This window comes from Cetorhinus maximus, chromosome 13, assembly GCF_964194155.1.
Source record: "Cetorhinus maximus chromosome 13, sCetMax3.hap1.1, whole genome shotgun sequence".
NCBI classification, from domain to species: domain Eukaryota; kingdom Metazoa; phylum Chordata; class Chondrichthyes; order Lamniformes; family Cetorhinidae; genus Cetorhinus; species Cetorhinus maximus.
In genome coordinates, this window is record NC_135891.1 from 115,499,004 (window position 1) to 115,518,633 (window position 19,630).

Below are 19,630 nucleotides of genomic sequence, written 5' to 3' on the forward strand. Positions count from 1 at the left end.
TGCTACAAAACCTGGTGATGCAACAGCTGGAGGTCCTGGATGATGAGGTGATTGAAGAGCTACACGTCTCCTCCAATGAGGAGGAAATTAAAGGGGCTGAGGGTGATGAGGTCCTGGAAGGTGAAGATGCAGACGAAGAGGCCATTGCGCTGTCCAGACAAGGCAGATGTGCTCGTGAGACCCTCACTGCCACAAGGTTCCTTGAGGAGGATGACGGGATGCAGTGGGGGCACTCCTGAGATCATCATATTGCATCTGGGAAGGTCTGTCACCTGTGTGGCTGAGGGCAGCACACATACACTCTGAAGAGGCTCATATCATGGAAACCCTGTTGAGAAACAGCAGGCACATGGAGCTTAAGAGTACTTGATCCTTCTGCAGGCATCATCACCTATTCCCTTCACCATCACACCTTCTCCTGTCAAGAATGCAGTTGAGATAGCGGGGCAACCCCACCTCAGTAGTGCTGAGACCACACAGAACATCACTAAAACCTGCAAAACTTGGGTATGAGATTCTTGCAGCAAATACACTTTGCATCAAGTTGCAGGCATCACTGATCTGGAGAGTGACTTTGAGACTGGACACACTGTGGTCAGGAGGTAACACACTGCACAGAAGAGAGGCCCAGGGCACTGACAATTGTCTTTAGTTTCTGCACGAACCAAGGATTCATGCCTGATTGACATGAACACTACTCATCATAACAAGTAACCATAGACAAGGAGGCATGAAATGATTGGGAGTGTATTTACAATTGTGAAAATTATGTACAAGCCTTTAACACCCGTGCCCAATGTTGTGCAACTATATCTTGTTAACTTTCCTTACCCTCCACTACGTCTTGGTGCATCCCTGACATCCACAGTGGAGGTGGCAGTGACCTGCTGATTGCTGTACCCTGTTGTCTGTGAAGACCTTGGTGGGCACCTTCTGGAGGGCCGAGACCTGGAAGGCCCCAGCCTGCTTTCAGGGTCCTGCTGTAGGGCAGTTGCACCCTCCTCAACCAGTGGAACTGGAGCTGATGGGGTCACACGAGGAGGGGATTCAGGTCAGCCAGACACTCCCAGAGTCACCCGAGGGGGATGGCCCTGTGGTGTCGAGCTTCTGACCCTCCTTCCTATGGGTGCCTGAGGGCCACTGGCTGACTCCTTGAGGAGAAGGGCAGCTGAGGAGAGATTGAGGTGCCCTGCCCCCTTCTCATGATGACCCTGATGGATGTCATCAAGGGCCTCAGCAATGGAGCGCAGCTCATGCAGCAGTGCAGGACCGATGTCCTGGACCAAGGTCTCAATGGCGGCTGCCATACTACCAGTGTTGGCCTCGATGCTTTGGCATATCTGCGCTATCACCTCAGAGTGAAGGTGCACAGATTCCTCCATGGTGCCTTGCAATCTGAGGAGTACAGCGGACATCCCTTCCTGATGTTCCCGAGCTTGCCTTTGCAGCTCCAGTGACTGAGATAGGATCGAGTCCAGAGGCTGATAACCTGACTCGGACTCAGCAGATTCCTAGCATCCAGCAGTCCTGCAAGTGCTGGCAACCTGGGATGTCCCTGCCTCCGCCTGCTGCAGAAGAGATAGTGTGCTGTGTTCACCATTTTGTGACCCCGAGGCTACTCTAGAACTAGGCCCCAATAAGATGTGTGCCCCTGCGCTGGTGGAGGGTGTGGGTGAGCGCTGTGATGGATCTTCAATATGGGTCCCCTCAGGTTCTTCATCTGAGGTCTCCTTGGGGCTGGAGTCAATGGCCTGCCTTCAGCTGCTTCCCAGATGTGCCTGTGAAAGAAAGGAGAGATAATTAGTGCATGGCAGGGGACTGTGAAACAGGAGACATCACTCACAGTATGGTTGGCTGATGAATTTTGTAGTGCAGGATCCTCACTTGATTGAGCGCCGTCGGCCTCCCTGTCAGGGTAGGCATGGTCCACATCCTCGCCTGCCAGTGTGATCGTGCGATTCTCAAAATCACTCAGCACCTTGAGTTCCGCCATTCAGTCTGCAACCTCTGCCTTTTATTCTGTGCCAGGTTGTCCTGCATGAAGACAGATGGAGAGAGTATAAGCAAGACCCTTGCAAGGCCAGATGAGAAGGCTGCCTGGCATGTGTGGGTGGTGAGTGGTGCCATGGACAGGATGAAGACGTGATTTGCAGAGGAGGTGAAGGCATGTGTGAGAGGGTGAGTGGTGATGTCTCTTGATCTGGCAGTGAGTGAGATCCTTGTGAGTGTGTGACGGGCTAGTGAGTGAGGGAGTTGGGAGTGATGAGAAGGGTGACTAACCCTGGCAGAACGAGGAGATCATTCATCCTCTTCCTGCCCTGGGTGGCTGACCTCTTTTGCAGGTCGCTGGTGCTCACTTCTGCTGCCACTGCCTCCCAAGCTGGACTGGTCACCTTTTGAGGCTTGTCAGCCACGGCGGAGTTTGGGTCTTCACGGCAGGCCTCCACTGCACTTAGCAGGCGCTCCAGAGAGGCGTCACTAAATTCAAGGGTGGCATGTTTTCTCCATTTGGAAGACATTGGTTTCCTGCAGCTTTCCTAAGCTGAGAGAGTGCGAGCACTGTGCATGGTCTCCCTTTAAATATGGCACCCAGAGTGGAGGAGCTCTGAGGTCATGGCTGGGTGGGCGAATCAGAGGCTGCCCAGCCAGCGATACAGCATGAAACCTGTGGATCAGAAACTGCTGGAGCTGGGGACATACGATGCGGCAGAAAGAGCTGGTAGGTCAAACGCCAATTTTCACGCCCGCTAACGGACTTTGCCAATTTCACGGAAAATCCCGGCCAATGTTCAGGGTAACTGGGAAGTTATTGACTAGCTTCCTAATTTCAGTGAGAGACAGAACCATATTCTACTCGAAGAATAGCCCTTTTAATTTATTTTTATTAAACGCAATGACAAACTGAAATATAATTAGGTTTTCCCAAACCTGCATTACAGGAAACTCAGACCAAAATGAAATTAGCGGGTACAGTTATTGGTCGATCAGTTGGAATGCACTTTAAATGTTTTCTCCCCTAACAGGACACTACGTGGTGAAGTGGGCAAGAGGTCTAATACTCGAGTTATTGCTGATCTGACAGGGGCAGTTATAAAAAGGCTTGGACAGGGTACTTTCTGAATGATGAAACTCTAGAAACAGTGGAGGCCCAAAGATACTTGGGGATCCAGGTACATAAATGTCATGAACAGAAAATAATCAAAATGTTTAATAGAATGCTGACCCTTTTACGCAGAGGATCAGAATACAATGGGGTAGAAATTATGCTTCAGTTGTACAAAACCCTGGTTAGATGGCCCCTGGAGTAGGACAAGCAGCTCCACATGCAGACAGCACACTTGAGGAAGGATATATTGGGCTTGGAGTGAGTACAGCGTAGATTTACTAGAATGAACCTGAACTCTGGTAGCATATGTGGAGAGAGTAAGAGAGTTAATGTCTCAAGTCGAGTATGACTCTTCACCAGAACTCTTTCAGGAATGTTGCCAAGAGGGAATTAACAGACAGAAGAAAATGTTTAATTAAGGTTTAATTATGAGGGGAGATTCCTCAGACCAGGTTTGCATTCCCTGGAAATTAGAAGATGAAGGCGATTTGATCAAAATTTCCAAGGTATTAAAGGAATGTGACAGGGTAGATTGAGAGAAACTATTTCCTCTGGTTGTGGAGTTTGGATTAGGCTGTATAGTCTAAAGATTCGAGCCAGACATTTCAGGAGTGAATTTAGGAAATACCTCTAAGGTTGTGAATTCTAGTAAAACATTTCAATACTGAAGTCTCTTGACCAAACAAAATCCATAAAAGCCCTTCAGCCTTCCCTCAATCTCAACTTGTATTACCTTAATTCATTGACTGAAATAAGAGCAAAATGCTGTGGATGTCGAAACTCTGAAACAGAAACAAAAAATGCTGGAAACACTCAGCAGGTCTGCCAAGGTCTAGGAAGAGAGAAGAGAGAACATTCCAGTTCGATGACTCTATATTAGACCTGATGTGGCGAAGTGTCATTGGCCTGAAACATTGACTCAGTTTCTCTCTTCACAGATGCTGCCTGTGTATTTACAGTATTTATCTTAAATCATCTCTCTGATGCCCCTCTGCACCTTCAGAATGAAAGTAATCTTTACCTGTGATCAGGTGACTATAAGCCTGCAGGTAATATCCCAGATAACCAGCCTGGGTTCTGAAACAACAACAATTTAATTCCTGTCTATTCACAGTCTGTTCCCTCTCTCAGTTCACACAGTACCCCAGATAGCTTGCCTGGGTCCCAAATCAATAATCTTGGAACTTGGATTGAGAGTTGGAAAGGTTCAGGGTGGGATTTACAAACCTTAGGGCCCGGGAAGCTGAAGAATTGACGGATAATGGTGGAACAGTGAAATTTGGAGATGCACAGAGGTCAGTTTGGACGAATGCAGAGATCTCTTGAGTTTTTTAGGTCTACTGGAGGCTACAGAGATAGGGAGAGGTGAGGTCATTGGAAGCATCTGAAAACAAGAGTGAGAATATTTGTAATCAATAGATTGTCAGACTGAGTTGTTAGAAATTGGCGAGCACACCCGAAGTAAAAAAAAAGGTACTGGAAACACTCAAGGTCAGGTAGCATCTGTGAAGAGAGAAACATTTTCGGTTTGATGACTGCATTAGAACTGAAGTGATGAAGTGGAATCGATCTGAAACATAAACAGTCCTTCTCTCTTCGCAAATTTAAAAAAAAAATTCTTTCCCAGGAGATCTTCATCACTGGTTGGCCAGGATTTATTGCCCAAAGATAGTGGTGAGCCGCCTTCTTGGACTGTTGCTGTCCATGTGATGCAGGAACACCCACAGTGCTGTTAGGGAGGGAGTTCCAGGGTTTTGACCCAGCGACAGTGGAGGAACGGTGATATATTTCCAAGTCAGGATGGTGAGTGACTTGGAGGGGAACTTGGAGGCGGTGGTGTTCCTGCGTATCTGTTGCCCTTGTCCTTCTAGGTGATAGGGTTCACAGGTGTGGAAGGTGCTGTTGAAGAAGCCTTGGCGAGTTGCAGCAGTGCATCTTGTAGATGGTACACACGGCTGCTACTGTGTGTCGGTGGTGGAGGGAGAGGATGTTTCAGGTGATGGATGGGGTGTCAATCAAGTGGGCTGCTTTGTCCTGGATGATGTCAAGCCTCTTGAGTGTTGTAGGAGCTGCACTTATTCAGGCAAGTGGAGAGTATTCCATCACACTTCTGGACTTGTGCCCTGTAGACGACAGACAGGCTTTGGGGAGCCAGAAGGTGGGTTACTCACCACAGGATTCCCAGCATCTGGCCTGTTTTTGTAGCCACATTTATATGGCATGTCCAGTTCAGTTTCTGGTCAATGTTATCCCCAGGATGTTGCTCACTGTTGCCTACTGATTTGAGTATTTACAGCATGTTTTATTATTTTAAAGCATCTGATATGTGAACAGAACAAGGTGTGAGTTAGAAGAAGGAAACCAGATTTCTGAATGAGCTCAAGTTTACAGAGAAGGAAAAGTAGGAGACACAAGAAGTCAGCAATGGAATAGTAGATTGTACAGGTATTAAGGCATTGATGAATTTATCAACAGCAGTTCAGCTAAAGATGTGGTGGAAATGTGAAATATTATGAAGGTGGTAGGATGTGCTGTTGGTCATCGAGAGGATATGGGGTGGAAACTCAGCTAATGATCAGATATGATGCTGATTGAAAGGTACATCAATTCACAATAGCCCAGAGAAACTGTCTAAGGTCTGATATAGTAACAAGCAAACTCCTGTCTAGGCAGTCTGTCCCTCTCTCAGTATATCAATTCCCAGATAACCTGCCCAAGATCAGATATAGTAACAGTGAACCTCCTGATCATTCACAGCACATTCACCTTCTGGTTTTATCCAATGTCCTGTTTCCCCAGTGCTGCAGAAGGTTAGCATCAATGCTTATTTCAAAGCTTGATCCACTAGAACAGTGCTTCCCAGTGTAGGGGGTAACATATTAGCCTGGACAAAAGATTTGCTGGCTGGCAGAAGACAGAAAATATGCATAAATGGGTCTTTATATGATTGGCAGGATGTGATGAGTGGAGTCTCGCAGGGGTCTGTGCTGGGGCCTCAACTTCTTACAATTTACATCAATGACTTAGATGAGGGGAGTGAAGGCATGGTAGCTAAATTTGCAGTCAACACAAAGTAAGGAAGTATAATAAAAGCAGAAAATGGGGGTTATACGGACTCGAAACGTTAACCGTTGTTTCTCTCTCCACAGATGCTGTCAGACCTGCTGAGTTTTTCCAGCATTTTCTGTTTTGATTTCAGATTTACAGCATCCGCAGTATTTTGCTTTTGTATAGGTAGGAAAGTATGTTGTGAAGAAGACATAAGGAGTTTGCAGACGGATATAGATAAGTTGAATGAGTGGGCAAAAATCTGGCAGATGGAGTATAATGCGGGAAAATGTGAAGTTGTTCACTCTGGGGCAGAGTATTACTTAAATGAAGAACGACAACAACATTCTGAGGTGCAGAGGGATCTAGGTGGTCTTGTACATGAGTCATAAAAAGTTAGTATGCAGGTACAGCATGTAATCAATAAGGCTAATGGAATGCTATCCTTTATTACAAGAGGAATTGAACATAAAAGTAAGGATGTTATGCTTCAGTTATACAGGGCATTAGTGAGAGCGCATCTCAAATACCATGCGCAGTTTTGGTCTCCTTATTTAGGGAAGGATGTAAATGCATTGGAGGTTCAGAGGAGGTTTATTAGATTGATACCTGGAATGAATGGGTTGTCTTATGAGGAAAGGTTGGACAGGCTGAGCTCGTTTCCACTGAAGTTTAGAAACATGAGGGGTGATTTGATTGAAAAGTATATAAGATGCTGATCTTGACAAGTTGAATGTGGAAAGGGTGTTTGCTATTGTGGGGGGAGGTCAGAACTGGAGGGCACTGTTTTAAAATTAGAGACCGTCTTTATAGGACAGAGATGAGAGTAGTGTTTTCTCTCAGAGGGTTGTGCGACTTTGGAACTCTCTGTCTCCAAAGGCGGTGGAGGTGGGGGTTGCTGAATATTTTTAAAGCAGAGGTAAATTGATTCCCTTAGCCTAACAAGAATCTTAAGGTTATCGGGGATAGATGGGAATATGGAACTTGAAACACAAGCAGATCAGCCATGATCTTATTGAATGGCAGTGCAGGCCCAAATAGCCTACTTCTGCTCCTATGTTCATATTACTGAGACTAACTTTATAATTCCAGATTTATTAATCGAACTTAAATTCCACCAGCAGCCATGGTGGGATTCAAACCCATGTCCCCAGAACAATAGCTTGGCCCCCTGGATTACTCACCCAGTGACATCACCACTACACCTCCTTCCCCAATAATTTAAGGGAGCCTTGAGAGATGCTTATGTAACTTCTCCTTAAATACATCCATGCTATTCACCTCAGCCATTCCCCATGGCAGCGAGCTCCAATCTCCAGGTAAAGAAGTTTCTCCTAAAGTCCCTATTGGATTTATTAGTGACTATATTATATTTGCAGCCCCTAGTTCTGGTCTCACCCACTAGCAGGTCACTGCTCAGCCTTTTCTTTTCAAGAGAAAAGAGCCCCAGCTTGTTCAATCTTTGTTGATAGGTATAACTTTTCAGTTCAGAGTGAATAGGGCACTCACATAGGACTTCATCGTTGGGCATTAAACAAGTGCAGTCGCATCCAAGATAAGCAGGACAAGTGACTTGTGTTTACAGTAGTCAAACCCTTTCTATTCCTATATTTCACATTAGACTTTCTTTCCCACAGAGAGTGAAAATACATCAGTTGCTCATCCTAATGGGGATAGATTCTATAGGGTCTACAGCATGAGGTGGTGCGTTCAGCAAGCATTTAATCATCTAACTTGAATACTGCTCTTCCTTGTAGCTTCAAACAGAAAGTGAGGGAGACAGCACAGATTGAATGACAAGCCTGGATTTTTATTCTGGTGACTCTTTATTGAAATTTTCCAACCAGCACCAGGCTGTCAAAAACAAATCTTCAACATAATTAAAGTGACAGGACATTATAAATTAAAATCAAACATTCACAAGTTACAGGACACAGAAATACAGTCAAAGACAGAAAACAAGAGAGGCTTCCAACTGTGCAGATCAAATGGGGAGAGGTGGAAGCAGACGAAAATACTTCATTCTTGACTTCCTTTCATTGTAATAAAAACAAAACAACCTACCCAGAATAGAGTCGCAATTTTTTTTTTTTTATACATACACAGTAAAAACATTTCGGATTGCTTCCTTCATCTAAAGTTCAAAAACATTCTAACGAGAGGTGCAGACAGTCTTTAGATTAGAACCAAAAAAATATAAATACTCCTGCATGAAGAGTTCAAACATTCTTGCACTGTTTGCAATGGCGGCAGGGGCTTAGAGGCATAATGACATAGGAGGCCATTCAGCCCATCAAGTCCATCCTGGGTCTCTGTAGAGCAATCGAGTCAATCCCACTCCCCTGCTCTATCCTCCAGAGACCTGCAAGCTTATTTCCCCAAGAACCCATCCAATTTCTTTTTGAAATCATTGATAGCCTCTGCTCCACAACTCTCGTAGGCAGCAAGTTGTGACAATGGGTCCAGTGCAGGCGGGCAGGAGTCGGCCGTTGGTATTGTGGGCCTATTCTTGGTGACAAAAATGACCACAAGTGATTAATTCCGAAGGCTGCGTTTGCTACCAATGCCGCACACACGCAGTTCTACTGCTTCTCTGCCATGTTCACTGTTTCACAGACACACACAGCCATGAGCACATCATCTCAGGCTGGTAGCAGAGCAGGATTTCATAGATCTGACACTGCTAGATTGAAATTCAGTGTCAAAAATGGAAAAAAATAAACTTTTGCTCCATTTTAATACAGAAGTAAAGCGGTAATTTAAAGCAGCAAACTAATGAACAGAAAATCTTGGGAAACACTCAGGCAGCTGAATGCCTCCAGAGAGTTTTCTGTTTGAGTTGAAACATCAGCAATATTTTTCTTGCCTCTTTTACAATTTTTCAATATAATTCAAATATTAAGAGTGCAGCTATTGTTCGGTGCCTGTACTATTTGAACATTGTTAGTGGAAGTGTAATTATTTAATTATTTTTCTGCCATTCATCTGCAGTTATAAAATATTTTAAAAACTTAAAAGACATTAGGACCTGCATACATTTCCTGCCTACAAAACCCATGTTTTGGGTGCAGAGTGACATCTGCATGAACCACTGTGCATTTGCAGACAGCTATATTGCTTCGGCAGGAGACACTGAATTCAAAAAGGTGGGGATTTTAATGACATGATCTCGTTATGCAGGCGTCCTAATATTGCCGCACTGCAACCAGTGAGAAGTGGCAGAATCTGATCAGAAAAACCTCACTAACATTCGGCCATTTTATTTGCTCGGGAGCAGTAAGGCAAAAGGAACAACCTCACTTCTGCCAGGGCTTAACATACAGACCCATTTTAGTACAGGACATGCAAAATTAGGGGGGCCGAAGTAGAGTGGAACGTGGCCCCCTAATCACAATGGGGAATGGGTGGGGCCAGGGAGAAATGTAGATAAAGACATAGCAAAACCATCTTCCAATGGCAAGTAACAGCAACTTGCATTTATGTAGCACTTTTTGATGAAGTAAAGTGCCCCAAAGTGTTTCATGAGTGCCAGATATAATTAGACACTGAACCACACAGGGGATATTAGGACAGTCGACCGAAAGCTTGGTCAAAGAGGTAGGCTTTAAAGTAACGTCTTAAAGCGGGAATGGGAGAGGCGGGGAGGTATAGAGATTTAGGGAGGGAATTCCAGAGCTGAGGGCATTGGCAGCTGTCACCAAAGCAAATTGTCAAGTGTATGCAGGGAATGTTTAGAGTTTTCAACTAAAAAATGTTAAAACGCATCACCTCAGTGATGATCCAAACTCAGACACAAGCAACAGAAAAACAAGCGGAGCGGTGGTCATGTTCACTCAGAGTCAATGCACTCTATGGGCTTTTCGGCTATTTTGTTCCATCCAATTTTACTCTCTGTCCTCTTGACAGGGTACAGTTCACTAGGGAGGCCAGGTAGCCTTCATAAAGTCAGATTTTTCACAACTGAACTGGAGTGTAGACAGCCAGCTAATGCATTGCAGTGGCCATCACAACCAACCAAACTTGACCTTGTTGTTTCCCAACACCCATGTGTTCCTTTTTAAAAGTAGGATAACAGGAATTCTGGCTTAGTCCCATCCAAAAAGGCAATGAAAGCCAATGTCAGTGCCATACCCGCCACATCCAGAACAGACAGAAGGAGGGAACTTAGTGTCTTCCTCTTGCGCACCCCTCCCCCCGCCCCCAGGGTTCCACACTTTGATTATATGCACAGCCTCGAGATCCATGAGCCATTGGGAAAATTAAGGGGGTGAATTTCGTGGAGTCTTTTCCGGTGCAAGTTCGGTGGGTGCATCGCTTACCCCGGAAATGCTGGTTTCTAAGATTACGCTGGGGGAGCTGGAGATGGCCCGTGAGGGTGGCCAGGGCACTCATCAACAAATTGGTTAATTGTCAACCAAAACCAGAGGCTTTTCTTTTTTTTTTTAAAAAAAACCCCAATTTGGTTGCAAGAGGAAAGCCAGGCTGTTTGTCACAGAACAGAAACTAGATAGCAGGCAAGAAAACTAAACAAGAAGCTGGGTGTTCCCTCGAGCAATTCAATTTCCTTTGAAAACTTGAGCAGAAAACCTCCCAACAAAAATAAATACACAAAGCACACCACCTAATTACAATACAAGGTGCAAATCTACATGGTTATGGAGAGATTGGGGAAACTAAACCTTCCCCCATCTGGGTCAACAGAATCACCGTGAACAAAATGAAACCCAACCAGTTCGTCTTCACCAGCACCAGCGCTTCTCAATCTGTAGAGGATGGTGGCTGGACCAAAGTGCGTAGCGTAGGATTGAAGCAAGAGTTAGCATCCAGTTGGGTGACCCCTCAAACTTGGGTTTGGTTTGAAGACAGCGTAGATTATCTTAACCTTCTAAAGAGTTAAGGAATCGCACAGTTCAGAGGTCCTGACAAAGAAGGAGTTAGTTACAGTTTTAAAAATATTAATCCGTGGCATGTGGGCACTGGCATGGCCAAGGTTAATTGTCCGTTTCCAGTTAAGAAAGTGGTGGGCCTTCTTGAACTGATGCAGTCTGTGTAACGAACGGACTCTCACAAAGCAGCCAGGTAGGATGTTCCAGAATCGTGACCCAGCCACCATGAAGCAACTGCTGACATATTTGCAAGTCATGATAGTGAGAGACTTGGGGTTGATGGCGCCTGCTGCCCTTGCCCTCCTCGGTGGTCACAGGCTTGGGAGATGTTGCCGCCTGTTACTGCAGTGAACCCAACACCGGTATGCTGGACATAGTGGCATCAGCCACTGAAACTCAGATCCTTAACCAGTTACCATAACAAGTGTCTTTTTTGGAACAGGCAAAAATGATAAACATGAGATAGAGGCAAAGTCTAAAATTCTCAAGGGGTCTGTTATGAACCAAAAACGTATTGTATGGTTTGCTGGAAGGGCAGCAATCGTGCTGGCCTCATGCACCAACCTCTTGTGGAAAGCTCGCTCAATCCTCTCTGGCTCAATAGCTTCCAGCGTCAGGACAAAGGGTGGTGAACATGGCACTGCCATCTGAAGCTCTTCACAATATTCTCCATCCTTCAACAGTGGCGGGCAATTCTTCAACCCTAGGTCAAAAAACAAAAGTATGATAATGTATATTTATCAGATAGGAATTTCAGCACAGCAGAAAGTTATACAGGGGCTACCCACTCAGATCCCATTTTCTCATTTTTCCTTTGTTGAATATTACATAGTCTCACACATCCAGGGCTTGGTGCTGAAACTCTGCCTCTCCAGCTATTCAATGGCAATCTGCTCACAGGTTTATAGGCAGCAGTGACTGGTGAGAAACCCCTAGAGTACCTGGTAAAGGCTCAAAGTTACACTAACTAGTTTTCTACATGGTTAACTAGTGACTATTCTTCTTGGGTTGGAGGGGAGTTGGGGCCCCTCTTGACGTCAGGTGTTTCCAAGGTGACACACCTGTGAATGGATATTGGCCACAAAGTCACCTCTCCATGGAGGTTCAGTAATCAAAGCTGACAGGTCTACAGTACATCAGGGCACCATCAAAAAACTGACCAACCAGGTTAGCTCAATAATGAGGGGGACAAACTGGGAGGAGATTGCTGCCACTTCACTTCGATTCCCAAACAGGTGAGGCACTAATAACTAGAGATACTGCTGGAAGTTCAACTCTATTGGTAGACTGGTAGTATTAGCTGGTTAAAGTTCAACAGATAACCTCTTGCACAAACTCAAAGTCCAGACCCTTCCAACTTGCTCCTAGGCTTTCTGGATTTAGCTAAGTGGGCAGATAGAAATTCTATGAAGTATGGTAGAATAGTGGTTACATTATTTGACTCATAATCCAGAGGCCTGGATTAATGATCCTGGAGGAGACATCAGCTCAAATGCCACCACGCTGGGGAATTTAAATTTAATTAAGAGGGGTGGGGGGAAACAATAATGGTGAAACCACCAGATCATTGTTAAAAACCCACCTGGTTCACTAATGTTCTTTAGGGAAAGAAATCTGCCATCCTCATCTGGTCTGGCCTACATGTGACTCCAGACCCACAGTAATGTGGTTGACTGAAATGGCCTAGCAAGCCATCCAGCTATATACAAAAAAAAAAGGTGGCTAATTGTCACCTTCTCAATTAAAAGGTCAATGAATGCTGGCCATGACCCACAAATGAAAAAAAAAGAAAGATTTTGCATCAGCTTGGCTTGAGGCCCAGACTAATACCGTGGAGACATGGGTTCAAATCCCACCATGGTGGCTGGCGGAATTTGAATTCATTTGATTAATTAAAAAATAAACTGGTGTCAGTAATGGCACCATGAAACTGTCATTAAAAACTCATCTGATTCACTAATTCCTTTAGGGAAGGAAAATCTGCCATCTTCACCTGGTCTGGCCTATATGTGACTTTCCAGATCTGCAGCAATGTGGTTGGCTCTTAATTGCCTTCCCAAATGGCCTAGCAAGCCACTGAGTTCAGGGGTAATTAGGGATGTGCAACAAATGCTGACCTCGTCAGTGATGCCCACATCCCATGAAAGAATACTCTAAAAATGATTGATTGATTTGTCCAATCACCACTCCTATTTCCTTAGACCCATACCTCTGCATAATTGAATTCCCGCATAACACTGTGCACATCCAGGGCTAAATGGAAAATTAGAGGGTAGACTGTTCTTGGTGTGCGTTTACATCCCTCTGACTGAGCAGGGGGTGGGAATAGGGGTGTCGCTGGCTAGGTCAGCATTTATTGGCCATCCCCAGGTGCCCTTGTTCAGAAGACATTTTAATTGTTGTGGGGCTGGAATCACATGTAGGCCAGACCAGGTAAGGGTGGCAGATTTCCTTCCCTAAAAAAAGGACATTAGTGAACCAGACGGGTTCTTATGACAACCGGCAATGGTTTTGTGGTCATTAAACTTTTAATTCCAGATTTATATTGAATTCAAATTTCACCATCTGCAGTGATGGGATTTGAATTCAGGTCACCAGAGCATTACCCTGGGTGTCCGGATTACAAGTTCAGCAACAATATTACTATGCCACCACCTCCCAATTTGTCAGTTTTCCAAGGCGACCCAAGAGAGGCCAGAAACAAAATGCACAAAGCGGTAAATAATAAAAAAAGGCAATAATTTGGCCTTAGATTTTTGACTGGATCACTATTATCTCACTCCCGAAGATTCTGAAGGACTGAAGATCCAGCTCTTTGTGAATGCAGTCTACTCCTATTCCTGTCAATTCAAAGCTAGTTTCTGCATTAAAGAAATGGAATTATCCAATAGAAGTCTTGCATTTATATAGCACCTTTCATGACCACTAGACATCTCAAAGTGCTTACAAGCCAAAGAAATACTTTAATGTAGGACACCACAAACAGCAATGTGATGATGCCTAGATTTGCTTTTTTGCGATGTCGATTGAGGGACAAATATTGGTCAGGACACCTGCTCTTCAAAATAGTTTCATGGGATCTTCTACATCCACCCAAGCAGGCAGATTTGTTTAATGTCTCAGCTGAAAGACTAGTGCAGTACTGAGGGAGTGCTGCACGGGGTGTAATTTGAATTAAGCAATGGCACGACAAACTTGCAACAAGTGTTAATATTCAAATCATTGGATAATTCGAATGCTGATTTTGAACAGAGTAGAGAAAAAACATTGTATGGATGGGTAGTGGGGGGAGGGATTCTGTTCAGGTACGGCAATCTCTCATTGGAGGAGGACCAGTGAAGCGTTTGCAGTAGCTGATGGGTCAGGTGGTCTTGGAATGTGGGCATCGTTGGCAAGGCCACCATTTGTTACCCATCCCTGGGCATGGTGGTGGGCCACCCTCTTGAACCTCTGCAGTATAACAATGATACAATGGAGTGGCTCACTCAGCCTCTTCATAAAGGGTAGTTAAAAAAGTCGCTGGGCCGTGTGTGGAACTGGAGTCAGAGGTCCCAACCAGGTAGGGAAAGAAACCTACTGTCCTTTTAAAGGGCATTAGTGAAGCAGCTGGGATTTTAAAACAATCGGGCAACTCCCAGCCCAGTTGGCTTTTCTCTCTGGTTGACAACTGCAGGCAGATTAAAATCAGCTCGTGTCCTGGACTGCTACACAAGGTATAGCTGTGAAGGCCTATTGTCATGGGAACATGCTGGCCTGGCTAGATGTGTGGCTCACTGGTTTGAGAGGTCACCAGCTGTCAACAATTTGCATTAAATGTCACTATTGTAACTACAACGCACATTTACTGTTAATTTAGTTTGTTTTGTAACAAAAGAGTTACAATATGCATTTACATAGCAACTGGTAAAACATGCCAAAGCACTTTTTAAGCAGCGTTGTCAATTTGACACCACTCAAAACAGCTTCCCCTTCACAGTTACAGCCTTCCAGACTTAGCATCTGAACTCAACAATTGCAGGCTATAAACTCTTGTCAGTATTGTTCCAGACAGCAGATTCTGGTAATTGTCACCTCTAGACACATCTTTGTTTATTTGTCCACTTCACTTTCCACTATCTTCCGTTTTGTCATTTAACCTCCTCTTCCTTCCCCTCCCTTGTGTCCCTGCCTCCCAACCTTTTCTGCTTCTGATGAAAGGACATCGACCTGAAGTATTAACTCAGTCTCCCTCCCTCCCTCTCTCCACACGTACCGGCAGGCCTGCCCAAGTATTTCCAGCATTTTCTGTTTTCATTCCCTGCTCAATTGCTTCCGGGACCTCTGTTGCTATTAACAGCTGTTTATGCTTGTAATTGGACACCGTTCTTTTGATCTTTGACCCCAACGATGTGCTGACAGCAGAATTGTGTGTCTTTGGCACACTGGTTCTCCCAGAGTTCGGTTTAAATGCGTTTTCAGAAGTCTTCCTTAATGCTCTACTGGGCCCGGTCTAAATTCGGTAACTAGGCCAGAGGGTTTCTGATTTCCACAGCAACGACCAAAATAATACACTCATTTTTAAATTCCAGTGAGAGCTGATACACAAGAGAATAGCTAATAGATGGTTTGACATCTGATCACAGAATAGGAATGGTTGAATCCATTCACTGCTAGGTGATCTGCCTCAAGTCTAGTCCCACTGTAAATCTCCTTACTAAAGGGAGATAAGTCAAAGCATTAAAAGCTTTGCACCCTCACCCGAGACACCTGAAAGAGGTGGTATTAGTTCCCCATAAAAGGTGGGGTGTAAGTTACCATGTCCCCAAGTCATTGCTTGCCCCACTAAACAGTGGCTATGGGAGGGCCTACTCAAAATGCCAATTGGTGTCCCAGGACAGAGCTGATGATCACTAAAAGCTGGAGAACCGCCTTGTTTCTTTGGGGCTGGGAGCAGGGAGAGAGTGTTCCTTTAGACTTCGCAAAGCCAACATGGGCTGCTGCAGAGATCGGGTCTCCCCTCCAGGTGCATCTCCTTTCAGGCTGGATCACCTGTAATTGCACCAGCCTGGAGTCAGAGTCATTACAGCAGAGGAGGAGGCCATTTGGCCCAGATCGCTCAGAGGCGTTCAGCTGATGGCCGTCACAAAAATAATGAGGTTCCCCCACTGGCCTAAGCCCATTCCGAGGGGGAGAATCTAAGCCATGGGTATAACCGTATCAACTTCTCACTTCATTCGGTGTGCTCCATACAACCTCCAAACAAAGTTAAAATGACTAACTTTCACTCTCACCCACCCAGGACAGTTTATACACGAGTGACACACCCCAGGGAACTAGGTTTGGATCTCCAATGGGAAGAGGGAACATTACAGTCGGTCCCAGTGGAAATCTCAAACATACTTTTTATTCTTCATCGCTACCCACCAGAATTCAGGCAGAGACAGGATCGAGTTAAGGGGAGTGAGTTGGAAAGCATAGTTGCTGTTGAATTCTCAAACCAGACACGCCCAAAGCTGCAGAGAGAGAGTAAAAGAATGCACAATCTGAAAGTCTCAGCTGTCTGGGCAGCTTTAAGATACAGTTGTAGAGACACTTATCAGTACCAGTGTCTGTGGCGGTGATTTATCAGCTCCTAATCAGAGCCCTGACCCTCCCAGGAGACGACAAAGCAAAGACACAGTGAGCGATATCACAGGACAGTAACCCTTCATTTAATCTGGGATCACAGGGACCACCCACCATCGAGACATAACCAGGAATTAGGGAAAGTCCACCTAATGTCGCCTGCCTGTCTGGGAATGATGACTCAACATATAATATCAGATGACTTTACAACCACATTTGGGAGGGCAGCAGTGAGTGACCTCTTCTCCAAACCTAACCTACACCACAACCTGACCCTGGAGCGCTCAGTTTACAGGCACAGTAGCCTATTGATGATGTCACTGGGTGAGCCACACAGATGTCATGGGTTCAAGCCCCACCATGACGATCGCAGAGGAGAGTGATCCTGAAAACAGTTAGATTAAATAGCCCGCTTCATTAATGTGCTGCAGGGAAGGGAACCCATCATCTTTACCCACTCTGGGCCTACTGGCGACTCAGAAATTGACTCTTAATGGCCACAAAAGCAACTGACTACTACTCAAAAAGGATTTTCGCCAGGTCAGGGTTGAGGTCAGCAGCAATCATTCCTCCTGTCTGGACTGGTCTCACCCATGTGGAAATGACCACCAGAAGGGAGGCCCTGTGGGCACCAGCAGAGTCTGCAGAGGGTTATGAGTCAAGTATAAGTCAAGAAGATCCTTCTGTCCAACTGAGGTCATCCATCAGGAAGAACTTAGCATCGGCCATTGCCATTATGTAACTGGCTCGACAAGATCTTGGGTTGGTGGGGTGGGGAAAAAGAGACAGACAGATAGATAGATTTGGAAAGGCAAGCATTGTGTCAACACTTTCCAAGGGACGAAAACAAACTATTCCTCAATTACATTAACACACAAAAAAAATTACCTCCGATTGTAGCGTTCAAGGCTTCCAAGGAGCTAGACCGAGAGATATTTCCACGTGCTGACAAAGGCGGTTGGAATGAGCGAATATGGGACGGTGGTGATGTTACTCCAGGTGCCCGTTGATGAATCGTAACAGTCTAGAGTCTTACATCGCTGGGCACCAAAGTATCCTCCAACCACGTAGAGCCTGTTACCAGATGCCACCGAATGGCAGCTGACCCTCCTTGCCGTCATGTCGCCAAACTTTGACCATTGGTACGTCTCGCTGTTGAAGCGGTAAGCAGAGCTGGCTGAGAATTCCGTGTCCCCACCGATGACGATGATGTGGTCACCGACCACAGACGCTGAGGTGTATCGCCATGGCTGCGGGCAGTTTGCGGGCACCGTCCACCGATTCTCCCTTGGGTCAAAGCACTGGACCTTGGGCAGCTTCTCCCGATTGACACTGGTGCCACCAAAGACGAAGAGTTTCAGTTTGGTGCCAACCACTGCGGCATTGCTGACCCCTTCACGGAGCGGGGCGACGAGGGTCCACTTGTTCAACTGGGGGTCATAGTGTTCAACCTGCTTCAGGGACACCGAGGGAGATGCTGGGAAAGACACACTCACGGCTGTGTGCCCGCCAATGGCATACAGGCTCTGCTCAAGCTCTGCTGACCCATGCCCATATCTCGCCAGCAACATCGGGGCAGCCTTCGTCCACTCGTCATGGAGTGTGTCGTACACCCAGACATCTTTGGAGACCCCATTTTCAGAACCCCTGCCACCAGTAACGTACACCTTGCACCCAATCGCACAAGCACTGCACTCCTTACGCGGGCTGGGGATGTCAGTCTTGGGGATCACGGTCTTTGCCTTCTGGTCGATTGCGTAGACTTTATCACACATGAAAGTCTGGCCGCCCAGCAGCAGGACATCATGGTTCACTTTGCGAGGCCTGGCACACAGGAGGGTCACCACCCCATCATTCTGCAGGATCCTCATCTTGCAGCAAATGGCTTCTTCGACGACTCCTTTGCCCATCTTGTGGTTGGCCACCAGCTCCTCCCCCAGCACGCTTTTGTACAAGTACGACTCCGGCAACAGGGCCAACCGCACGCACCGCAGCAACTCCGGCAGGTCATCCCGGCGTCTCCGCAGGTCGTGCTTCACCCAACCCATGACGGCCTCATAGACCAGACTCTCATCCTCAACCTCCAGCTCTTCGCTCAAGATCAGCTCAACCAGCTTGTCTTTGGGCAGGTTCAGGAAGTCCTCGGTCCTGTACAGCACCGCAAAGTAGGCAAGGCAGGTTTGCCAAGAGAGCTCGTAGAGCTGTTCGCACTGGTGGGCATCGGAGAGGAGCATCATCCCAAGGCAGTTCATGGGATGCAGGTTTTTCTCCAGGAATTCTGCAGATGCGTCCCGGATATCGTGGAACTGCAGCATGTCACTGGCCTCCAAGAGAGACTCGGCGTTTTCCTCGTTGATGAGTACGCGGGCGGAGTACGCATAGTCGAGGAGCAGCTCCAGGACCTCGGGGTGGAGAGAGTTGTGGAAGTTCACTTCACTGTCCCGGCTCTCTTTCATCCCACCGGCAAACATGGCCTCGAAGTAACGGCTGCAGGAGGCCAGCACAACCCGGTGGCAGTGAAAGGATCGGTTTCCCGCGTGGAGGGTCACATCTGTGAAGAGGTGGCGCTTGCGGAGGAGATTAAGGTGAGTTAGCAGACTGTCGGCATGTGACGGCTTGTGGAACAGCTGGATGTTCATCGACCCAGAGCTGGAGCGCGATTTCCGATTTTCATGAACGGTGACAGACATCTTGGGTGAAGAGCTGTTGAGACATAAAATGTGAACTTTGAGAAAACTCATACAGAATGGAGAATAAATCAACAAGAGAGAATCTAACCATCTCCATGTGAAATTCTATATCATTGCCATTAACGAATCTCCCACCATCAACATCCTAGGGGTTAGCATTAATGGAACTGAACTAGCCATATACAAGAGCAGGTCAGAGGCTAGGAATCCTAGAATAACTCACCTCCTGACTTTCCAAAGTCTGTCCACCATCTACAAGGCACAAGTCAGGAGTGTGATAGAATATTCCTCACTTG

General features: G+C 46.1%; 1 protein-coding gene across 1 annotated transcript; it reads right to left on the reverse strand.

Annotated features, from left to right (window-relative positions):
- Positions 1 to 7,961: 7,961 nt before the first annotated feature.
- enc3 (ectodermal-neural cortex 3) lies at positions 7,962 to 19,346 on the reverse strand. Its single transcript, XM_078556076.1, has 2 exons — positions 17,533 to 19,346; positions 7,962 to 11,743 (listed from the first exon to the last, which is right to left on the reverse strand). Exon 1 carries the CDS (start codon positions 19,332 to 19,334, stop codon positions 17,565 to 17,567), a length of 1,770 nt encoding a protein of 589 aa, XP_078412202.1. The 5' UTR covers positions 19,335 to 19,346; the 3' UTR covers positions 7,962 to 11,743; positions 17,533 to 17,564.
- Positions 19,347 to 19,630: the final 284 nt, after the last annotated feature.